The sequence below is a fragment of the Chelonoidis abingdonii genome, chromosome 26, assembly GCF_003597395.2.
Source record: "Chelonoidis abingdonii isolate Lonesome George chromosome 26, CheloAbing_2.0, whole genome shotgun sequence".
NCBI lineage: Eukaryota > Metazoa > Chordata > Testudines > Testudinidae > Chelonoidis > Chelonoidis abingdonii.
Window position 1 is genome coordinate 12915656 of NC_133794.1, and position 19049 is coordinate 12934704.

General features: G+C 59.8%; 1 protein-coding gene across 2 annotated transcripts in view; it reads right to left on the reverse strand.

The window, feature by feature from the left end:
• RARG (retinoic acid receptor gamma) overlaps positions 1 to 19049 on the reverse strand; it is a 66150-nt gene that overhangs the window by 24276 nt on the left and 22825 nt on the right. The window contains exon 1 of one of the 2 annotated variants that reach the window (XM_032786790.1): positions 5237 to 5591. The exons of the other annotated variant lie outside the window; for it this stretch is intronic. Coding sequence (XP_032642681.1) covers positions 5237 to 5387 — 151 coding nt within the window. The 5' untranslated portion in view covers positions 5388 to 5591. Of the gene's footprint in view, positions 1 to 5236; positions 5592 to 19049 lie in introns of those variants that run through there. 2 annotated transcript variants of the gene reach the window in all.

Consider the following 19049-nt stretch of genomic DNA (forward strand, 5'->3'; position numbering starts at 1 on the left):
TCAGTGCAGCAGGTGCCCCTCCACCACCCACCAAGCAGCCAATCAGAGAGGGGCCGGGGGTGGCGTCACCCAGGGCAGGGCCCTTCGCTAGCCAATTGCATCCTGCCTGCCACCGCATGCCCGCATCAGAGCGGGCACAAGCAGAAGGGTGTGGGCAGGAGAGCCAAGCCACCAGCAGGAAATGCTCCGCGCAGAAGGGGCAGCTGCTGAGCTAATGGGCTGTGCTCTGCAGCCGGTGCAGGCTCCAGCTGGGCACGCTGGGCTGGAGGGGGCAGGACAGGTGCTGTGCCCAGTTCGGCCCTGCCATGTCTCTGCTCCCCCTTCTTCCCTTTGCTGCACCCCAACTCAGCCTTGCAGCAACCCCTCCTCCCATGCTGCAACCCAGTTCAGCTGCCCGGCATCCCCTCTTCCTTCAGCCCTGCGCTGCTTTTCCATTCCAGCACCACCCTGGGAGGAGCAGCCAGCGACACACCCCATAGAATCAGGGCCGGCTCCAGGCACCAGCCCAGCAAGCAGCTGCTTGGGGTGGCCAACGGAGAAGGGCTGCACGTCCGGCTCTTCGGCGGCAAGTCCTCGGTCCCTCTCGGAGCGAAGGACCAGCTGCCGAATTGCTGCCGAAGACTGAAGCGGCGGTGGTAGAGCTGATCGCAATCACGGCTTTTTTTTTTCTCCCTCCTGCTTGGGGCGGCAAAAACCCTGGAGCTGGCCCTGCACAGAATTCCCCCTTTTACTGAGCAGCCCCCCTCCAGCCTCCCGCCCCATGGCTTTTCCAGCCACCCCACTTGCGTGGCACCTGCCCTGCATCACTGGCCAGAGGCTCATTGTCACACTCACCCCTTGCCCCAATGGGCAGTAGCCCCAGCATCCTCATTCGGTTCTCAGTTATTAGAGGGAATCCTTCGGGCGCTGCCACAGAGGGTGGGATGGGAATTTGGGCTGCCCAATCTGTTCAGTCCTTGGCCTCTCTACTCACCAGTGGGCCTGTTTAATGCTAGTCGCTATGGTGGTGTTGTAGCCCGGGATGTGTGCTCAGATCTGGGCTGTGACTGCCCCTGCAAAGCTCCTCTTCCACAGGACGCCAACCCACCTTGTGGCTTGCGCCTTTTGCTCACTTCTGGATTACCACCAGCGATGCCAGCACAGGGCAGCTGCCTATCCTGCTCCTGGACTAGCTGGGGACACGATGGGCAGAAGGGCAGGGGTGGTCCGTGCTCACAAGAGGCTGCAAAGCTCTGACTGGCATCTGCAGCCCGGTTCCCTCACGTCCTGGCACAACCACGCCAGCATCAGTTGCAACCCACGACCCCAGTGAATCATTTAATACAAGTTCCCTGGGCAGCCTCCTGAGAGAGCTGTCACGGGGTAGCTCTCCCGCAGGCCTGGTTCTGATGGCCCAGCCCACTTGTTCTTGCTGGGCCCAGCCAAAGTTCCTACTCCCAGTTCTCCCGTTGCCTGACCTGGGGCAGGAAGTTTGGTGGTGGTTGAGATTTTTTTTTTTAAAGACTAAATTGCTGAAATTGAGGAAATTCCTGCCCTAGCTTCGCACAGCTTCAAACAGGCCATTTATAACCGGCCGTAAAATGTTTGCAGCTGGGTCGCTATATAAGCCATTTGTCTCAGTAACTGCATTCCTGACACTTTACAAAGGGAGTAATCCACACACGGCCCCCCTCTCCCCCCTGCACACTCAGACACACACCACAGCCAAACACCCACACATGCCCGCAGCCTCAAGCAAAGACACAGCCCAGCCCGAGGCAGGGCTTGCTCAGAATTGCACCCCCACCCCATGCCCGGGCACACCCATGCAAACCGACACAAACACAGACAAACAAATGCATGCTCCTCTGCTGTCTAGGAGACACACACTCACCCACACCCACAACCCTGATCAATCACTACAGCAGCTCTTCCTTGCCTGGGAGGTGCCACAGGCTACCAGGCTGGGAAGCTCAGTAGCCACCGCTTTTGCCAGCCCAGCCCCATATTGCCTTCTGCTCCCTTCAACAGCTGCTCCAGGGCCACCCTGGTGACCTCATTCACTGTGGTTTCCACAACATCTGAGTCAACGGAACAGGGGGGTTGAGGAGAACAACCCCACAAGTTGCCCTTAGGAAGATTGCTGCCAAGGCGAGGTGGAGGTGGAGGCATGGGGGCTGGATGGCAGGAAATCAAAATAGGACTCTTCCCCCTAGGGTCTGAATAGGGGCCCTGGGGCCCGGTCGCTGATCTCAATGGGGCCACGCTGAAGTAAGACCTACACCCATGAGCCTTGTGTACCCTGCTGCCTCAGGGGTGGGGGTGGCCCCTGTTCCCCCAATGTGCACAGAGCAGGGGCCACCCCTCTACCCAGCCTGATTGCCCCTGCTATGCCCCTTGTGCGATGATTGCAGCCAAGTAGAGTGGGAATTCTTGTCTGGCAGCGCCCCAAGCCCCTCCTTCCCAGGTGGGGATGCCAACTCCAGGGTGGGGACAACCTGGCTGGCCTGGCTCCATTGGGGGATTAGCAACTAGCCCTGAGCCAGAGGAATTGCCAGCCCAGAGATGAGGACAGACAGAGGTGTGTCCTCGCTCAGGAAGGGGAGGGGCGAGCGAAGAGAGGTTCGGTTCGGAGGGCCAGTCCAGCCCAACCTGCAGTCCAGGTGTTGCTTCTCTGAACTACCTGGGGGTTGGCTGAGGCTGGGTCAGCCTCTCGTGAAATCTGGGGCAAGGAGATGGGGGATTCTGACATTGGGTTGCCAGCCAGAGCACAGGGGCAGAGAGGTTGCTGGGGTAGAGGGAGGGGTGTTAATGCAAGGGGGGGGTGCTCATTCCAGGCAAATTAGGTGAATGTTTTATGTGTCACATGCAGCCAGAGCCAAGGAGCGACTCATTACACCAAGGATAGGGAGACTTAGGTTCTGTTCCAACTCTGCCAGTGACCTGGTGTGTGACCCTGGACAAGTCCCTTTGCCTCAGTTTCCCTTTGTCTATGCAGACTGTGAGCTCTTTGGGGCAGGGACTGGCTCCTTTGCAGCACCCGGCACAAAGGGGCCCTGTTTTCAGCCAAGGCGTCCAGCTGTTACTATTCTAAACAACCACAGGAACATGCATGTTTCGGGTCCAGCCAACCCCAAACCCCACCGTGGTGAAAGCAGATGGCAGAGGTAACAAGAAGAGAACTGGGTCTCCAGGCTGGGTGGGCACTGGGCGAGCACTCTGCCCTGGTTGTTCTCTGAGGCACCCTGCACCAGGTCTGGACAGAACCATTCAGGCACATCTGCATGCAGCTGTCCTGCTGTTGCCCAGCCCAGCACAGCTCCTGGGAGCAGGGACTGCTGGGTCAGTAGCCACTGCTTTTGCCAGCCCAGTCCCATATTGCCTTCTGCTCCCTTCAACAGCTGCTCCAGGGCCACCCTCCTGTCACAGAGTGGGGAGGAGAGCCCAAGCTGGCAGTAGGTGTGGTTTCCCATTTACCTGCAGCTAAAGGTTCCAGGTACAACTGAAGACCCCCAGCTCAGGCCTTATAGCCAATCGGTATAGCCCAAGCCTACACTACACCTGGGAGAGGTGGGGTCCTGCCCAAGCTAAAAACTCCAGGGGGATGAGTACCCTGTGGAAAACTGAGGCTGAAGAGAGGAGCAAGTCAGGCTAGGATCCGGGAGCAAATGAAGGAGAGAAAGGAAAAGCAGTCACCTTGCTCCCCCCACGCATGCACATGGGGGGCAATCCCCCCACAGTGTTTTGGGGTGTCTTTAGCACCTGACTCCGAATGCCAGACAGGTCCTGGCTTTGCAATGGATTTCTAGTCTACAAAAACCCACCTGGATGGGAACTTTGGGGGGGGTGGCGTGTTAGGGATCCGTCCAGGCCTCGACCTGCTTCCCAGGCCCAGGGTGCTAAGGAAGGGTTCCGTGCCACGTTTTGGAGCAGCGAGTTAGCGAGACAGGAACAGCCTTGGCAGGGAAAAGCTTGGCAGAGTGGGGTGGGGACAGCTCTGAAATGAAACCATTGGAAAGCGGGGTGGGGGGCTGAGATGGAGGAGAAAAAAGGTCAGATTTACTTGGGGGGATGCCCCATGTCATCCCTATGCCCATCTCTCCGCCGCTAGGTGCCCAGGGCTGCGACGGGCGTTCTCCCTGCCCTACAACCGGCTGCTGAAAACAGCCTGTTCCTCAACTTGTAAACAGAAGTGGTGGCTGCCAAAGGCGGAGAGATTTGGCCGCCACTCAAAGGGAGCCTGTAGGCTGAGAGCAGCCAGGGGGTCCTGGGGATGGAAGATTCCCCCCCCCCCCATTTACTAGTTCCACCCCCCTTCCCTGCTCCTGGCTCTGCCGGTGTGTGTGGGGGGGGGGTTTACAGGTGGGGTGCTAGACGCAATGCTGTGCCCCCTACACCTCTGGCCACAGGGCTCCTCTCTCAGCACTTCTCCAATCCCTCATCCTGTTTGCACGGCTCGTGGATCCCCGCCAAATTTCCATATTTAAAAGAAAGAAACAAAAAAAATTCCCTGGCTCTGGCTAGTGAGGCTGGAAGAAATGATCCCTCCTGCCCTGCTCGCCGCCCCCCTCCGCACCTTACTGAGCTCCCCATCCCCTGCTCGAGGTCCCTTGGGATTGGCTTCAAAGCGCACCCTCATCTGGTCCTCGTTTTCCTGCCCTCCGGGGCTTTTCAGTAACTCGCTAAAGACAAAGGGGGACTGGAAAGGGGCACGCGCCCCCCAACCCCAGCCAAACAAGACGGAGAACCCCAGGGCCCCTGAAACTGAGGCACGTTGTCCCCCCCGCACTGCACCCCACCCCATGAGCAGGGTAAAGCGGAGAGAGGCCACGGATGGAGGATGAGGGTGGAGGGTGAACCCACGCCCTCCCCGCCCCTCTCCAAAAACACTTCTCACCAAACTTCCCCCCCCCCCCCCCTGCGTAAAGTTCTAAAGCAGGAAACGAGCGAAGCGAAGAGCCGGGGCCAGACCGCGGGCGCGAAGTGGGGTTTCTGCTTCCCCCCACTCGCGTAACAACCCACGCACACGCGCATGTATAACAACCCCCCCTCCCGGGCAGGGGGTGGCACACGCCCCCCTCCACACTGGCGCAGCGAAGCGCTCAGCCACTGGGCGTGCGCTCCTCCCCACGGAAACACCCACCCACGGTTCAGCCCCACGCGTGGCAACCCATCCATCCCCGGCACCACATCAGTCAAGCCGCGGCCCACCCCACCAACCCCTCCCTTCCCCACGGAGGAACCGGGGTCCACCTACATTGCAGGCTGGCCGGCTGGGGCCAGCCGAACGGATCCAGCGCCCCGAAACAGGGGCTGATGCTCGCCTTGCGCAGCATGCAGGAGCCTTGGTTGGTGACATCGAAGAGCTGCCGCGGAGCCACAGCGAACGCCTCCATGCAGTCGTACATCGCGGCGGGGAGGGGACTGATTTGGGGCTTGAGCCGGGGTGGGGAGAGGGAATCCCCGCTGCGCCCCCTCCCCCGCAAAACCACAGGGGAGAGAGCCACACTTCGGCGGGAGGGCGGGTTTGGGGGGCCGCCGGGTCAGCTGAGAGTTCCCCAAAAACACGCCCGGCACTGGCTTGTGATGCGGCGCTGGACGCGCCTTGGGTGAGTCCCAGCGGCTAGTGCTGGGTACCTATTGGAAAAGCAAACGCCTCGGGGCTGGGGGCGGGGCTTGGGACAGAGTGGGCGGGGCTATAAAGTGGAGGGCACACCTACACCCCACACGGGCTTTCGGACACACACACGTGCACAAGCTGCACTCCTCACACACCCACAAGGCTCTCTCTCTCTCTCTCTCTCACACACACACACACACACACACACACAGAGTCACACATTCTTACTGCCACCCAGAAAAGGGCTCACACACATAATGTCACAAATGCACACCATAGGGACACACACACACACAGTCTCTCACCTCCTTCCACCCTCACACAAGGTCTTAAACACACACATATAGTCAGTCACACACAACGGCACACACAGTTACACACTCAGTCTGACACACAAAGTGTTTCGCAGTATCACATGCACACACAGTCTCATAGTGTCAGTGTCACGCAGCCTCAGTTTGTCATATGCAGTTTCAGTGTCAGTGTCACACACACACACAGTCTGTGTCATATGTACACACGGTCTTGCAGTCTCACATGCACAGTGTCTCGGTGTCACGCACAGTTTCATGTTCTCACGCAGTGTCACACGCAAACAGTCTCACTGTCTCAGTGTCATGCAGGCTCACACAATGTCACTCTGTCTCAGTCCTTCTCACACACCGTCTCACTATCATGCACACACAGTCTCACATGCGCACACTCTCTCTCACACTCACAGGCTCACACCAAGTCTCACAGGCTTGCACACACTGTCTCACATGTGCAGCCTCATATACACCCAGACACCCATCCACACACAGCGTGTTTGTTTCCATACACACCCTCTCCACTGCTCGTGGGCAACAGGGGCTGTGGGTGGCAAAGCCTTGACACCAGGGATGCATTTGCACATCTCCTTGTGCCAACCTGCCCGCCCCCACAAGCTGCCCGCACAACCCCATCTCGCCCCCACCCCCACCCTTGGGTAGGGCGCAGTGATACATTCCTGTGGCTTGAAAGTCTCCATTTCCTTTCAATCTCAGATGCCTCTCAGTAAAAATAAGATCCGCCCTCACCCAGCCGGCCCCCTCACACACACACACTGCCTGGGCTGGCCTGGCCTCCCTCCTCCCCCCTCTGTTGCCTGGGCAGGCCTGGCCTTCCCCCTCCACAGCCTAAGCAAGGCCAAGCCGAGCCATCCTCCTCTTCCAACCCCTCCCTCTGCTGCCTGGCCTCCCCTCCTCTGCTTCCTGGACTGGCCCAGCCTCTCCACACACTCCCCCCCGCACCCCACAGCCTCTCCCCTGTGCTATATGCTGTGCAGGCTGGCTGGGCCCTGCCTGCACCCACACCCCCGGCCTCCTACTCCACTGCCTCCCCCCAACCTCCCATCTCCGCTGCCTAGGCAGACCCAGCCTCCCTGCCTCTGTTACCTGGGCTGGGCTGGGCTGGGTTGGCCTCCCCCCACCCGCCACCCCATTCAGCTCTAACCTCTACTACCTGGACCATCCCAGGTCCCCCCAGGCTTCAACCTCCACTAGCTGGGCCAGTCTCCTCCCAGGCTGCCTGGGCTGGTTTCCCCCTCAGTATCCCCCCCACTGGCTGGGCTGGCCTGCTCCCCCAGCCCCCTCTGCACTGGCTGGCTTGAACACCCCCTCCCCACCTCTTCCCTCACTGGCTAGGGTGGCTTCCCCCCATGCCTCCTCCCCACTGGCCCCCCCAACCTCCTCCCCAGCCTCCTCCCCACTGGCTAGGCTGCCCTCCTCCACTGGCTATGCCAACTCCCCCCCCAACACCCTCCCCCGGCTAGGGCAGCTTCCCCCCAACCTGTTCCCCACTGGCTGGGCTGTCCTCCTCCCTCACTGGCTATCATGGCTCCCCCCCAGCCTCCTCCCCACTGGCTGGCTTCCCCCCCAACCTCCTCCCCAGTGGCTGGGCTGCCCCCCCTCACTGGCTAGGCTGGCTTACCCCCTAGCCTGCTCCCCACTGGCTAGGCTTCCCCCCCAACCACCTCACCACTGGCTGGGCTGCCCCCTCTCCACAGGCTGGGCTGAAGCCCCCACCTCCCCTCCCCTCCACTGGCTGGCCTGCCCTCCCCCCATCTCCCCTCACACTGGCTCACACTGCCCCACTGGCTGAGCTGGCCCCTCCCCCAGTCTTCCCCCTTTGCTGGCTGGGCTGGCTCCCCCCCCCCAGCTTCCCCCTTCACTGGCTGGGCCAGCCTGGCTCCCCGCTCACTCACTGGCTGGGCCAGCCTGCCCCCCCCCCCGCAGCTCCCCTCCCTTTCCTTCCAGCGCAGAGGCAGAGCAGCGAGCTCTGCTTGAACTCTCTGAGAACCCCCTTTGGGTACAGTAACCTTCAACTGACCCAGCTCCATGTCAACCCTTCCCTTCCCTGCCTGCAGCGCACGGCACAGATCCGATGAGGAGCCGCCAGGACACAGCGGGCTCCCGCCTGCTCCTACTGAGCCCCCCACCCTGCCCCCCAGGCCTCTGCCACTGTTACCCCCTGACCCAGGACAAGGGCGACCTTCCCACCCCACACGCCCCTGCCCCAGCCATGTCTCCCATCTGGACGGACCTGTTCGGGATGCGGGACTCAGGGGTGTCTGGAGCTGGGGGTTAGCTCCAGTTTCGTAGCTTGAGGCCCCGGGTCCCTGGGGGTGGGTGCTGGTTTGAAACACAGTTTTCAGCCAAGACCTAGTCAGGGTGCTGGGGGTTTCAACATGAAATGGCTGGGCCCCAATACCCCTGCTGCCCCCTGCAAAAGGGGGATTCACAGCAGTTGTGGGGGGCTGCGGCCCCGAGCCTCTGGAGGGGCAGCCACGTGGCTCCACAGGCAGCTTCAGCAATTTATAGTTGCCTGGAAATAATAAACCGTCAGCGAGAGCGAGAGACGGACCCGCCCTGGGAGCTGGCCGCTGAGCCAGAAGCAGGGGCCAGAGCCCAGTGCCTCCTGCCAGGGGGTGACCATGTGTGTGCGGGGGGCCAAGAGAGGCAGATCTGCTCTACACATCCTGTGGATCTCCTAGAGCAGAAACTGCTGGGAGATTTGGGATCAAGCATCCCCACTCCATGGGGGCATTAGTACTCTCTGGCCCTCCAAAACTGCCCTTCATCAGAGCATCAACTCCCCTCCCCTCGATCTCCTTGGGGAACCTCCTGTATTCCCCACATCAGATCACCCATGGCAGAGCACTCACAACTCCAGTTGGCAGCAGGGCAAGTCTGAATGGAGGGGCAGTATTCCCCTCCACCCCCACCCCCGCTCCCAGCTTTAAATCCTCAGTGCACCCTGAACCGGCAAATGATGTATAAAGTGACGCACGCATTGTGGCTGGAGAGAGGTGGTGTGGGGGTGGGGGGCTATAGGTACACACACACTGACCCATGCCACGGCGGACCCCTGGGTGGGGCATGCCACGTCGGGACTGACGTGCTGCAGGGCCCGAAAGAGGTTTTCTTTCCTTCTTCCCTTTCACATGCGTTTGCTGAAATCCAAAAGGTCCCAATTAGCCTGACCCGCCTGCCCAGTAATTAAAACCAGAAGCCGCTCGGCACAAACCCTGGCTCTGTGGAAGGCCTGAGGAGGCGCGGGCTCCCGCTCCCCTCCCAGACTCACACAGACTCGATTAAGCCTCGCAGACATTCCCTCACTCCCTGGGCGCAGAACTCACCCGCTCGAACTCTTGAAGCAGCCCCACATCAAGGGGTCCTATGCCAGCTAACATCGAGGGGGTGGGTTGGAAGGAGCCCTCAGACTGAGATGGGCCCCTCCCAGCTCACCCCAGTGGGGGCTGATGGGAATGGAACGGAGCGAATAATTTGCACGGAATCTAGCAAATTTTGCTCCATGGCTGTATGGTGGGTTTCTGTCATTCACATTGCTTACTTGTGAGTGTCATGGGGTGCACTGGGACGTGCGATTGCACGAGTCACTGTTATTCCAGAGGCTCCAGCATCAACAGGAAGGGGGTGAGCGGGAAGCATTTTGGTTTAATCATCCTAACATATGCTTAGGGAGATTTTTTGCTCCATTATTCACTATATTCACACTTGTGTCAGTGTAGCATCACATGGAGCGTGTGCCAGTGCAGCACACGCATGTTGGTGTGGTGCGTGTATCTGCATGTTCATGTTGGTGCATGTGTTCTTGTGTCAGCATGATGCCCAGGTGTGCATGCTTGTATCACTGCACACGTGTTTGCATGTGGCTTCATCATATATGGACTTTTGTCAATGCAATGCATGTGCGTATGTCATGTCAGTATGGCACATGGAGACACGTCTGTGCATGTGTATGACATATGCAGACATGTGCAATGTCTGCATGTCTTTGTGTCCATCTGTCCATGCTTGTGTGGGTGTGATAGGATCGTGTCTGTGTGTGTATGTTCGGTACAGTGTGGCACGCGTGTCCTACTGTTGTGTACTTCTGTCAGTGTCCACGTGGGTGTGCTGCTGTCACCATGGCTCTCCTGTGTGCTCCCATCTGTTCAACACGTGTGTCATTGCTTTCATGCTTACATCACCATGGTACTTGCTTGCCTTGGGCAGGCATGCATAGGCATGTGTAATGTGTGGGCCCAAGTGCTGTGCATGTGTTTGGGCTGCAGAAACACGTATGTTCCTCTCAGTCTAGTGCGTGTATGTGGGGCTAGGTGCCATGTCCGCATGCAGGCCCACGTGTGTGCGTGTCAAGCCAGCGCATGTGTGGCGTGTTCAAGTGCATGTGATATCTGTGGCATGTGTTTGCGTGCAATATCTGTGCACACCTTTGTGGTGCGTGTGTGTGTTGTGTGCAGCCGTGTCTGATGTATTTTTTTGGGGGGAGGGGTCAAGTTTGTGTTTCTGGGGCAGCAAAGACTCTAGCTCCTGCTTCCATTCAGGCCCCTACAGTTTCATGGCTCAATTCTGGAGCCCCCAGGCCCGCTCACATCCCAACCCGACAGCCCCTGCATAAGATCAGGTGACATCTCTTGATTCATCCCCCTCCCCACCCCAGACTGCTCAGCCTCATCCCCCTCTGCTAGTCACTCCCCACCCAACCGCTGCCAATGAACTGGGACCCCCTAACTCTTGTGCTTCTTGACTGCTCCATGCAGAGCCCCTGACAGGAAGGGCCAGGGCTGCCTAGTAACAACCCTAGTGACTCTGAAAGATGGAGGCGAGCTGGGCTGGGGGGAGGGCAGAGGCCTACAAGAAGCCTTCCTCGCTTTCCACCCCCGCCCCCCAGAGCACAGGGACCAGAACTCCCTCCCCTCAACTGTGGCAATTAAAACTATTAGCTTCTAATGTTTCACGAGAACCAGATGTGCCTGGGCTAGCCTTTGTGGGAGTGGGGCACGCAGCAGGCTAGCGAGATGCCAACACCAGGGATCCCTGCAGCCTTCTGCCAACAGGCCAGGAGCCCCCCCCCCCGAGAGCCGCCACTCAGCAGCACAAAGGGATGTAGTCTGGCCTGTTCCCAGGTGCCCCAGAGAGACTGACTACAAGTCCCAACTTACAATGCCCTCATCCTAGGCAAGCCACTGGGATCGGTGCATGCTGGGAGCTGTAGTCTCCCAGGGCCGCTCCCATCAAAGAGGGCAGCTGTGAACTATAGTGTAGGACTCCTATGGCGCCGCCCCAGTGGGTTAAATGGGGCTTGTTGCATCAGCAGGCAGCACCCTTGGAGTTACGGTGTCATCTGCTCCCCCTGTCACCCCCACCTGAAGGAGCCACTGTCACTCACTTCCCCGGCACCCGCACTGAGGGGGCAACATTTTCTGGGTCACGTCACCTGCGTCACTCAGATCGGGGGGGGGACACCTTCTGGGGCACAGTGTCACCTACCCCTAGTCAGCCGGTGGGGTGGGGTGGCAGCCTGGCTTTACCATGGACATGGGGGTACAGCGTCACCTTCCACCTCAACCCCCATGAGCTGGCTGAGGGGGCACAGGGAGGGACAGGATGCTGCTGGGAGGGTACAGGTCCTGGCCCCTCGCCCGCCTACCCAGCCACTGGGGCTTCATGTCTGAATAAAGCCCTGTTTGTTTTGCAGAGACGCTCACATTTTCCTTCTTCTTTCCTTGAGGCCTCCCCTTTGCCCCCCCTGCCCCCTCTCCCGGTTAAGCTGACCCATGCCAGAAATCAAGTATCAGAGGGGTAGCCGTGTTAGTCTGGATCTGTGAAAGCAGCAGAGAATCCTGTGGCACCTTATAGACTAACAGAGGTTTTGGAGCGTGAGCTTTCGTGGGTGAATACCCACTTCGTCAGACGCATGCCAGAAATGAATCCCTCATCTTGCCGGTGGCTGGCCCTCATGTGCCCAGCTGCCCCGGGGCTAAACCTCTGCTGCCCTCCCCCCACCTACCATATCCCTCCCTCTGCCTCCGGGGAAACTTTTCTCTTATGTCTGAAACCTCCACAGCCTGCCAGCTCCAGGAGAGATTGATCCCCAGGGGGAGGGGAAGGAGCAAGTTCCAGGGGCACTGAGATGCGGAGGGTGGGCAACAGAAAGGACACCCCTCCCCAAAAAATGACCTGCGTTTAATGATATTATAGACACCCCGCCCACCTCGTACTTGCAAAGCATGGACGTGAACCTTTGTTCCATTAGCAGTAGCACTTCGGCTGGCAGCTCCCTCCCACAGCCAGCCCTCCTGTCCCACTCCCCGCAGCACCCCCTGCTGGGAGAGGCTGGGCTGCAGCAGCCGGGAGCTCCCCACATGGGCAGCCCTCCTGCCCCCTTCCCTGGCATTGATGCATGTTTCTGAGAAGCAGAGTCACTCTGGCAGCCTTGTGCAACTGTGTGACTGAAATGACATCATCTCTGCCCAGAGCGCAATCAGGGGCCAGGCCAGACCTGCCAGGCCTGTTCCTGGGGCTCGGTGCATCCTACCATCTGCCACCAGCCCCGCTGGACAGCTCCAGGTTACACCCCACCTTGGCCGGCCACAGTGGTTCCAGGAAGCAGCGTATGCTGCAACCGTCTGGGTTCCTAGCAGAGGGTGAGGCTGGCATTTCCATTTCCTGTTGTGGCGCTCTGACTACTTCCTGTACTGGCCACATGGCCCGGTGCCAGGCCCTTCCACCGTCCAGCCCTGCGTGCCATGCCCCACCAGGGAACCAGCTGCTGGCAGTGACGCACTCACTGTCTGGGAAGAGGAACCCAACACACTGTCAGCAAACTGGGAACACAGCTGGGTTCTCCCTGGCCTCCCTCCATCTCCTCCCCTTCCCCACCAGGATGGACAGACGAACAATGCATCGTCATGTTCACGTTTATTCACAGCAGCACATGCACGGCGCTAGTGTCACTCTCGCACGCTCTCAGATGCAACTCACACTCAGCACTACTGTGCCCTTCCCACACACTGGCTCATTGGCCACTCGATCGCTATCGCAAACGCTCACAGTCACAGCCGCACACCAACAGGCAGACAGTCACACGTCAGTCTCTCTCATTCGTGCCCTGACTCATTCACAGTCGCGCCACCACTAGTGTTAGAGACCTTCCAGTGGGTTCCTCAGTGACCCTCAAAACCACAGTGAAGAATTTCCCTCTCCATCAGCCACCCCCAAGCATCTTGGGCAGATCCCTTCCCCCATCTCTCTCTCTCTCTCTCTCACACACACACACACACACACACACTCACTCTCTCAGCCCCATGCTTTAGCCAGCCACTTTCCCAGCTCAGAATCCCAGCACAGCTGCCTGCAGCCCACGTAGGGGTCTTTCACAGCAGGCCCAAGAAATTTCTGCACAGGCAATGCAAACCCCATAGGGGCACGACCACCCTAGGGCCCTGAGACCGCTTGACCCACACAGCTCACATGGGGGAAACTGAAGCACACCACAGAGTGAGTCAGCCCTCGAGATTAGAACCTGGGGCTTCCCAGTCTGCTAGGCCGCACTACCCAAGTGCAGGGGCTGCCTATCTTTGGCTAAGATACCCCATCCCCACTGTTAAACAGCTGCCAAGCTCTACCTCAGAGGTGGCTGCATTTTGGTGGTGCTCAACGTCTGGATTCACAAAAACACAGGCTGTAGATCTGCCCCCGCCCCCTCCTTCACATTGTGAAAGGGTCCCTGACTAGGAGTCAGGAAGACATCACTCCTGTTGTAGTGTGAGAGTGGAGGAGATGGGGTACTGGGCACACGGGCCATTGATTCTGTTTGGGAGGGGGCACCTGGCTGGATGAGGCCATGGGTCTGATCTGGGGGCTGTTTGGCTCTCTCTCGTGCATGCCCCAGTGAGGGGATCTCATTGTGGCAGTGAAGGACAGGCTTGCCCAGGGGCCAGGCCCTCTCTGGAGCCAGCAACAGCCCCAAGGCTCCTTCCCACATTCCAGCCCCACTGATGCCATAAACACTGCAACATTCATGATCCATATGGTGAGAACAGAGGGGGAGGGGCAGCACCAGCACCATGGGTGGGGCTGGGCAGCCCCGAGGCGGGTGAGGGGGGAAGCTAGTAATAATCATGTCTCACATTCTTGAGGCCCCCACCTCACTCCCTGCAGCACAGCACCCCCTACTGACCCTCCACCCCACTCCCTGCAGCACAGCGTCCCCTACTGACGCTCCACCCCACTCCCTGCAGCACAGCGCCCCCTACTGACCCTCCACCCCACTCCCTGCAGCATAGCGCCCCCTAGTGACTCTCCACACAGCTCCCTGCAGCACAGCGCCCCCTACTGACCCTCCACCCCACTTCCTGCAGCATAGCGCCCCCTACTGACCCTCCACCCCACTCCCTGCAGCACAGCGCCCCCTACTGACCCTCCACCCCACTCCCTGCAGCATAGCGCCCCCTAGTGACTCTCCACACAGCTCCCTGCAGCACAGCGCCCCCTACTGACCCTCCACCCCACTCCCTGCAGCACAGCACCCCCTAGTGACTCCACACAGCTCCCTGCAGCACAGCACCCCCTACTGACCTTCCACCCCACTGCCTGCAGCACAGCACCCCCTACTGACCTTCCACCCCACTCCCTGCAGCACAGCCCCCTACTAAGCCCCCATCCCACAGCACAGCGGCTCTGCCCCACTCCCTGCAGCACAGTGCCCCCTACTGACCTTCTACCCAACTCCCTGCAGCACAGCGCCCCCTACTGACCCTCCACCCAACTCCCTGCAGCACCCCCTAGTGACTCTCTACACAGCTCCCTGCAGCATAGCGCCCCCTACTGACCCTCCACCCATCTCCATGCAGCACAGCACCCCCTAGTGACCCTCCACCTAGCTCCCTGCACCACAGCTCCCCCAAGCTCAGCCAGGGAGTCAGCGCTGACTGAAGGAAGAGCACTCCCTACAAAGCTCCACTCTAGAGTCCCCTAGAACAATAGTTGGGCACTGGGATCAGGCCTGACTGTGAGTGGAGAGTGCTCCCCACTGAGTCACTCACCCCACTGGTTCCAGGAGGACGTCTCCCTCCCCGCTCCTGAACACACCCACCTCTGCTTAGCTTCACAGCTGACAGGCTGCTTGAAATGGTCACAGCACCCCTAAGGGTGGGGTTCAGTAACCCTCAACACTCGGGACACAACCACCCTCCTGGGCCAGTGGAGCCAGCCGGGGCCTTGCGCTGGGGCTGTAGGGATCAATTAGCATCCCAGCCTCCAGCCATCCCCCATCTCGTTAAAGGCAAGGGTGCCCATAAACACCTGGGGACCTGCACATCAGCAGGTGGGAAGGGCAGTCAGTTCCCCTGACCCCGTCTAGAGCACTGGGAGCGCAGCCCTTCGATAGGGGCCAGAAACATATCTGATGGATGTTGGGCCCACTGGTTTAGTCCAGAAAGGGGGAACAGACCCGGCTGCCAGGGGTGGGAGATATACAAGCTGAGCAGCAGGGGCAGGAAACTGGGGGAAGGGGCATTTGGCAGGGGGGATCCAACTCCTGATGTGGATCCAGGATTGGGATGGGGGGCAGCCCCCCTCAATTTTGGATTCACAGATTCTCCCTCTGTTTGCTCCCTGCCTGCGTTCCCCACTCTGGACTTCAATCAGGGACCCTGCAATGGGGGATGGGGATGGGACGTCAGCTGAGCGGTTCTAGGGGAGAGGGTGGCTGGGGGAAGCAGCGGGAGAGGGTCAGTTATTTGTGGATGGCGGAGCAGGGGATCTGGGGGTTTCAGAGCTGTGGGGGGTTGGAGCAGTGCAAACTTGATTCCCCTTCCTAGAACCACCTGTGGGGAAGGTAATTCCTGCAGAGCTGCTCAGCCATGCTGAGCACCCTGACAGGCAGGGATTTATTCTCCCTGAAAAGTAGAGCAAGGCAGGTCTAGTGGTTACAGCAGGACACTGGGAGCTTGGGTTCCTGGGGTCTATTTTACCCCCTGCAGATTTGTAAAGCAATATCATGAGAGGCAGGGCACTGCTGAGGGGAAGCTCACAGTGCTGATGTCCCAGCTGGCCCTGCTGCGGGGAAGCCTACAGCACTGACGTCCTGGCTGGGCACTGCTCCGGGGAAGCTCACAGCGCTGGAGTCCTGCCTGGGCACTGCTGCAGGGAAGCACACAGCGCTGGAGTCCCAGCTGAGAACTGGCAAGGCACGGCAGCAATGCAGCTGGAGGGAGGTCTGCGTTGGCAGCCCTCACCCCTTGTGTCTTTAACACCAGTAGCCAGCCTGGAGCAGAGGAGCCTGTGGGCAGAGGAGGAAGAGCAGCAGCATTAAGCCAGGAGGAGATGGAGATAAGGGGCGCTCAGCACTTCCAGAGCTAGGGGAGTCACTCCCTCCCTTCCAGCCGGCAGCACCTGGCACCTCTCCTGGGGGCATTCGGGTTCGCTCGAGTGGGGAGGAGGGCCGAATGCTGGTTCTGCTCTGGGTGGGCGGAAAGCCCAGAACCTGGAGGGGGAGGGCACAGACCAGCGCAATGGGGCACCAAGCGGGAAGCCTGAGGCTGAGCTGTCTAGGGGCTAGAACACTGGGCTGGGAGTCAGGATACCTGGGTCCTATCCCTGACTCCTGCCACTGAGCATGGGTAAATCACTGCCCTGCCATGTGCCTCAGTTTCCCCTCCCACTCTAGGTCTGTTTCGACTGTGGGCTCTTGGAGGCAGGGGCTGTCTCTCACCCCAGTGCGACAGGGTTCTGATCTCATCCGGCACCTCAGGGTGCTGCTCCTAAGGGTGCTTCCCCAGGATCATCCCTGCAGGCCTGAGGCCCCTGCTGGCCCTTGGGGAGCTGTATCGCCCAGCCCCTCCCACCAGTGCTGAGATAGCAGGTTCGCTGTGCCCAGCAGCAGTGTCTGTACCCCTGGGCAGAGCTGTGAGAGCCTGGGGAGAGGGCCAGGGGTTAGAACAGGAAACCCAGCACCCAGGACTCCTGGGTTCTATCTCCAGCTCTAAAAGGGGAGTGGGGTCTAGTCGCTGGAGAAACCAGGATTGGCTGTCTGGACTCCTGGGTTCTATCCCTACTCTGGGAAGGGAGTGGGGTCTAATGGTTACAGCAGGGCAGGGTCTGGGACCCAGGACTCCTGGGTGTTTCTGCCAGCCTTATCACCGGCAGAGTACATCCCTGTCCCCCATCTGTAAAGCTGGGATATCCCTCACCCCCTCCTGCGGAGGGCTGCAGGGCTGAATTAGTTCATGTCCATGTGGTGCTTGGAAAGCCTCGGCTGGTGGCACTAGGGCTCGCTGGCTCCCCTAAAAGTGATCAGAGACGAGAGCAGGGGAGCCCATGTGCTGCCAGGGGCCCTGGGACTGGCATTTCTGGGGGCACCTCTACTCCAGCCAGTACGGCATAAGCGGGCCTGAAAGACGCTGAAAGTTAACACTAAAGAAAATAAACCACAGGGTATAGGCGGCCGCCAGCTACATCCCCCCCCGCCGCCCCGGCTGGCCTCCCCCCTCGTACCCTCGGCGGGGTTCACTGAGAGGCCAGTATGCTTGGAGCTGGGATGCTACTGGCTCCCCCTGGAGACCCATGGGCTCACTGCGCTCGGGACGGGACAGCCCCACATTTCACCCCCCTGCTCCCTCTGCCCAGCTCCCAGGGATGCTGCAGATCAGGGAACCCCACGTCACATCAAATTGGGTAATCACCCTACTGGGTCCCCCTGCACCCTGCCCCCACCCCCAAAGCAGCCAAGTCCCAGCCCCCCTAGTACCCCAGCCTGGGTGTCCACTTTGCTACAGACCCTGAGGGAGGTGCTTTCTGCTTGCTCCAGGCCAAGGGATGTGTGGGGAGTTCCTCTTCCCTGGATGTCCCACTGCCCACCCCTGGAAGGACGATCCCAAACCCAGGAGAGGGGGAGCTCCGCTGGCAGGTTATGGCACAGCTCAGCAAGCTGAGCTTGGGACTGGAAACCAGGCCGCCTGGGTTCCATTTCTGCTGCACTGCATCCCCCTCATTACATGCCTCAGTTTTTCCATTTGCATAACTGGGGCAGGGAGAGGAGCTTTACCAACTCTGCTCCCCCTGCATGGGGACAGGAGGAGGACTTCTTGTGGCTCACACAGATGCCACGTTTTGGAAGTGCCACTTCTCCGGGCTGCCTGGGGCTCCCAGCACCACAGAGCAGCGGAAGGCAGCTGCTTCTGGGGTGTGGAGAGCCACCCCTGAGGGCAAAGTGCCAAAGCAAAGACGTATCCACCCCAGCTCCCGCACCATGTGATGCACTAAGTCCACCTGCCTAGCTGACCAAAGGAGGCCAGGCCACTGAGCTGGGACTGCCCCTGTGGGCATGCAGCTCCATCTTCCCAGGAGCAGGGACTATGCCCATTTATACTCCTAGAAGCTCACAGTGCTGGAGTCCCAGCTGGGCACTGCTGTGGGGAAGCTCACAGCGCCAGGGCTGGGGGATTCCCATTTACAGTCCGGGATCTAACTGAACAGGGCACAGGAGCAGGACGTAGGAGACTGGGCTTGGGGGGGACCATGACAAGGGAGCCCCAGGGCTCTGCGGGGTGCAGAGCCACGGTGGAGGCCGGGGAAGCTGAAAGTGAATCTGGTGCTGGGTCGATAGCCCTGGAGGCTGGTAGCTACAAGACGCACAGGGCAAGGCACCTCCTGCACTGTCCTCCATGGGCAGCGGGAGAACATCCCAGCTTCGAGCTCACCTGAATGGGACCCTGCTCTGAGCTCTCACCAGGCTGGCGCAGGGCTGGGCCCTGGGAGGGGGACGGATCTGGGTCCCATTAGCAACCCCAGCAGCTGGAGGGCGATGCCTTCACAGCCCCCTGCCCACATCAGAGAGCTGCCCATCTCACCAAGGCAGTATCAGAGGTGAGGAAGCAACCCAGGAATCCTGACACTCGTTCCCACCCTGCTCCATCACACTAGACTCTGCTCCTCCACCAGACTCTGGGATAGAACCCAGGAGTCCTGGCTGCCACCCCCCTTCTCCCGGCTCTAACCGCTAGAACCCACTCCTCTCCCAGAGCCAAGAAGAGAACCCAGGAGTCCTGACTCCCAGCCCCACCCACTCCCTCTCTAAGCCACTCATCCCCTTTGCACATCCAGCTCCCCCACCCTCCCCA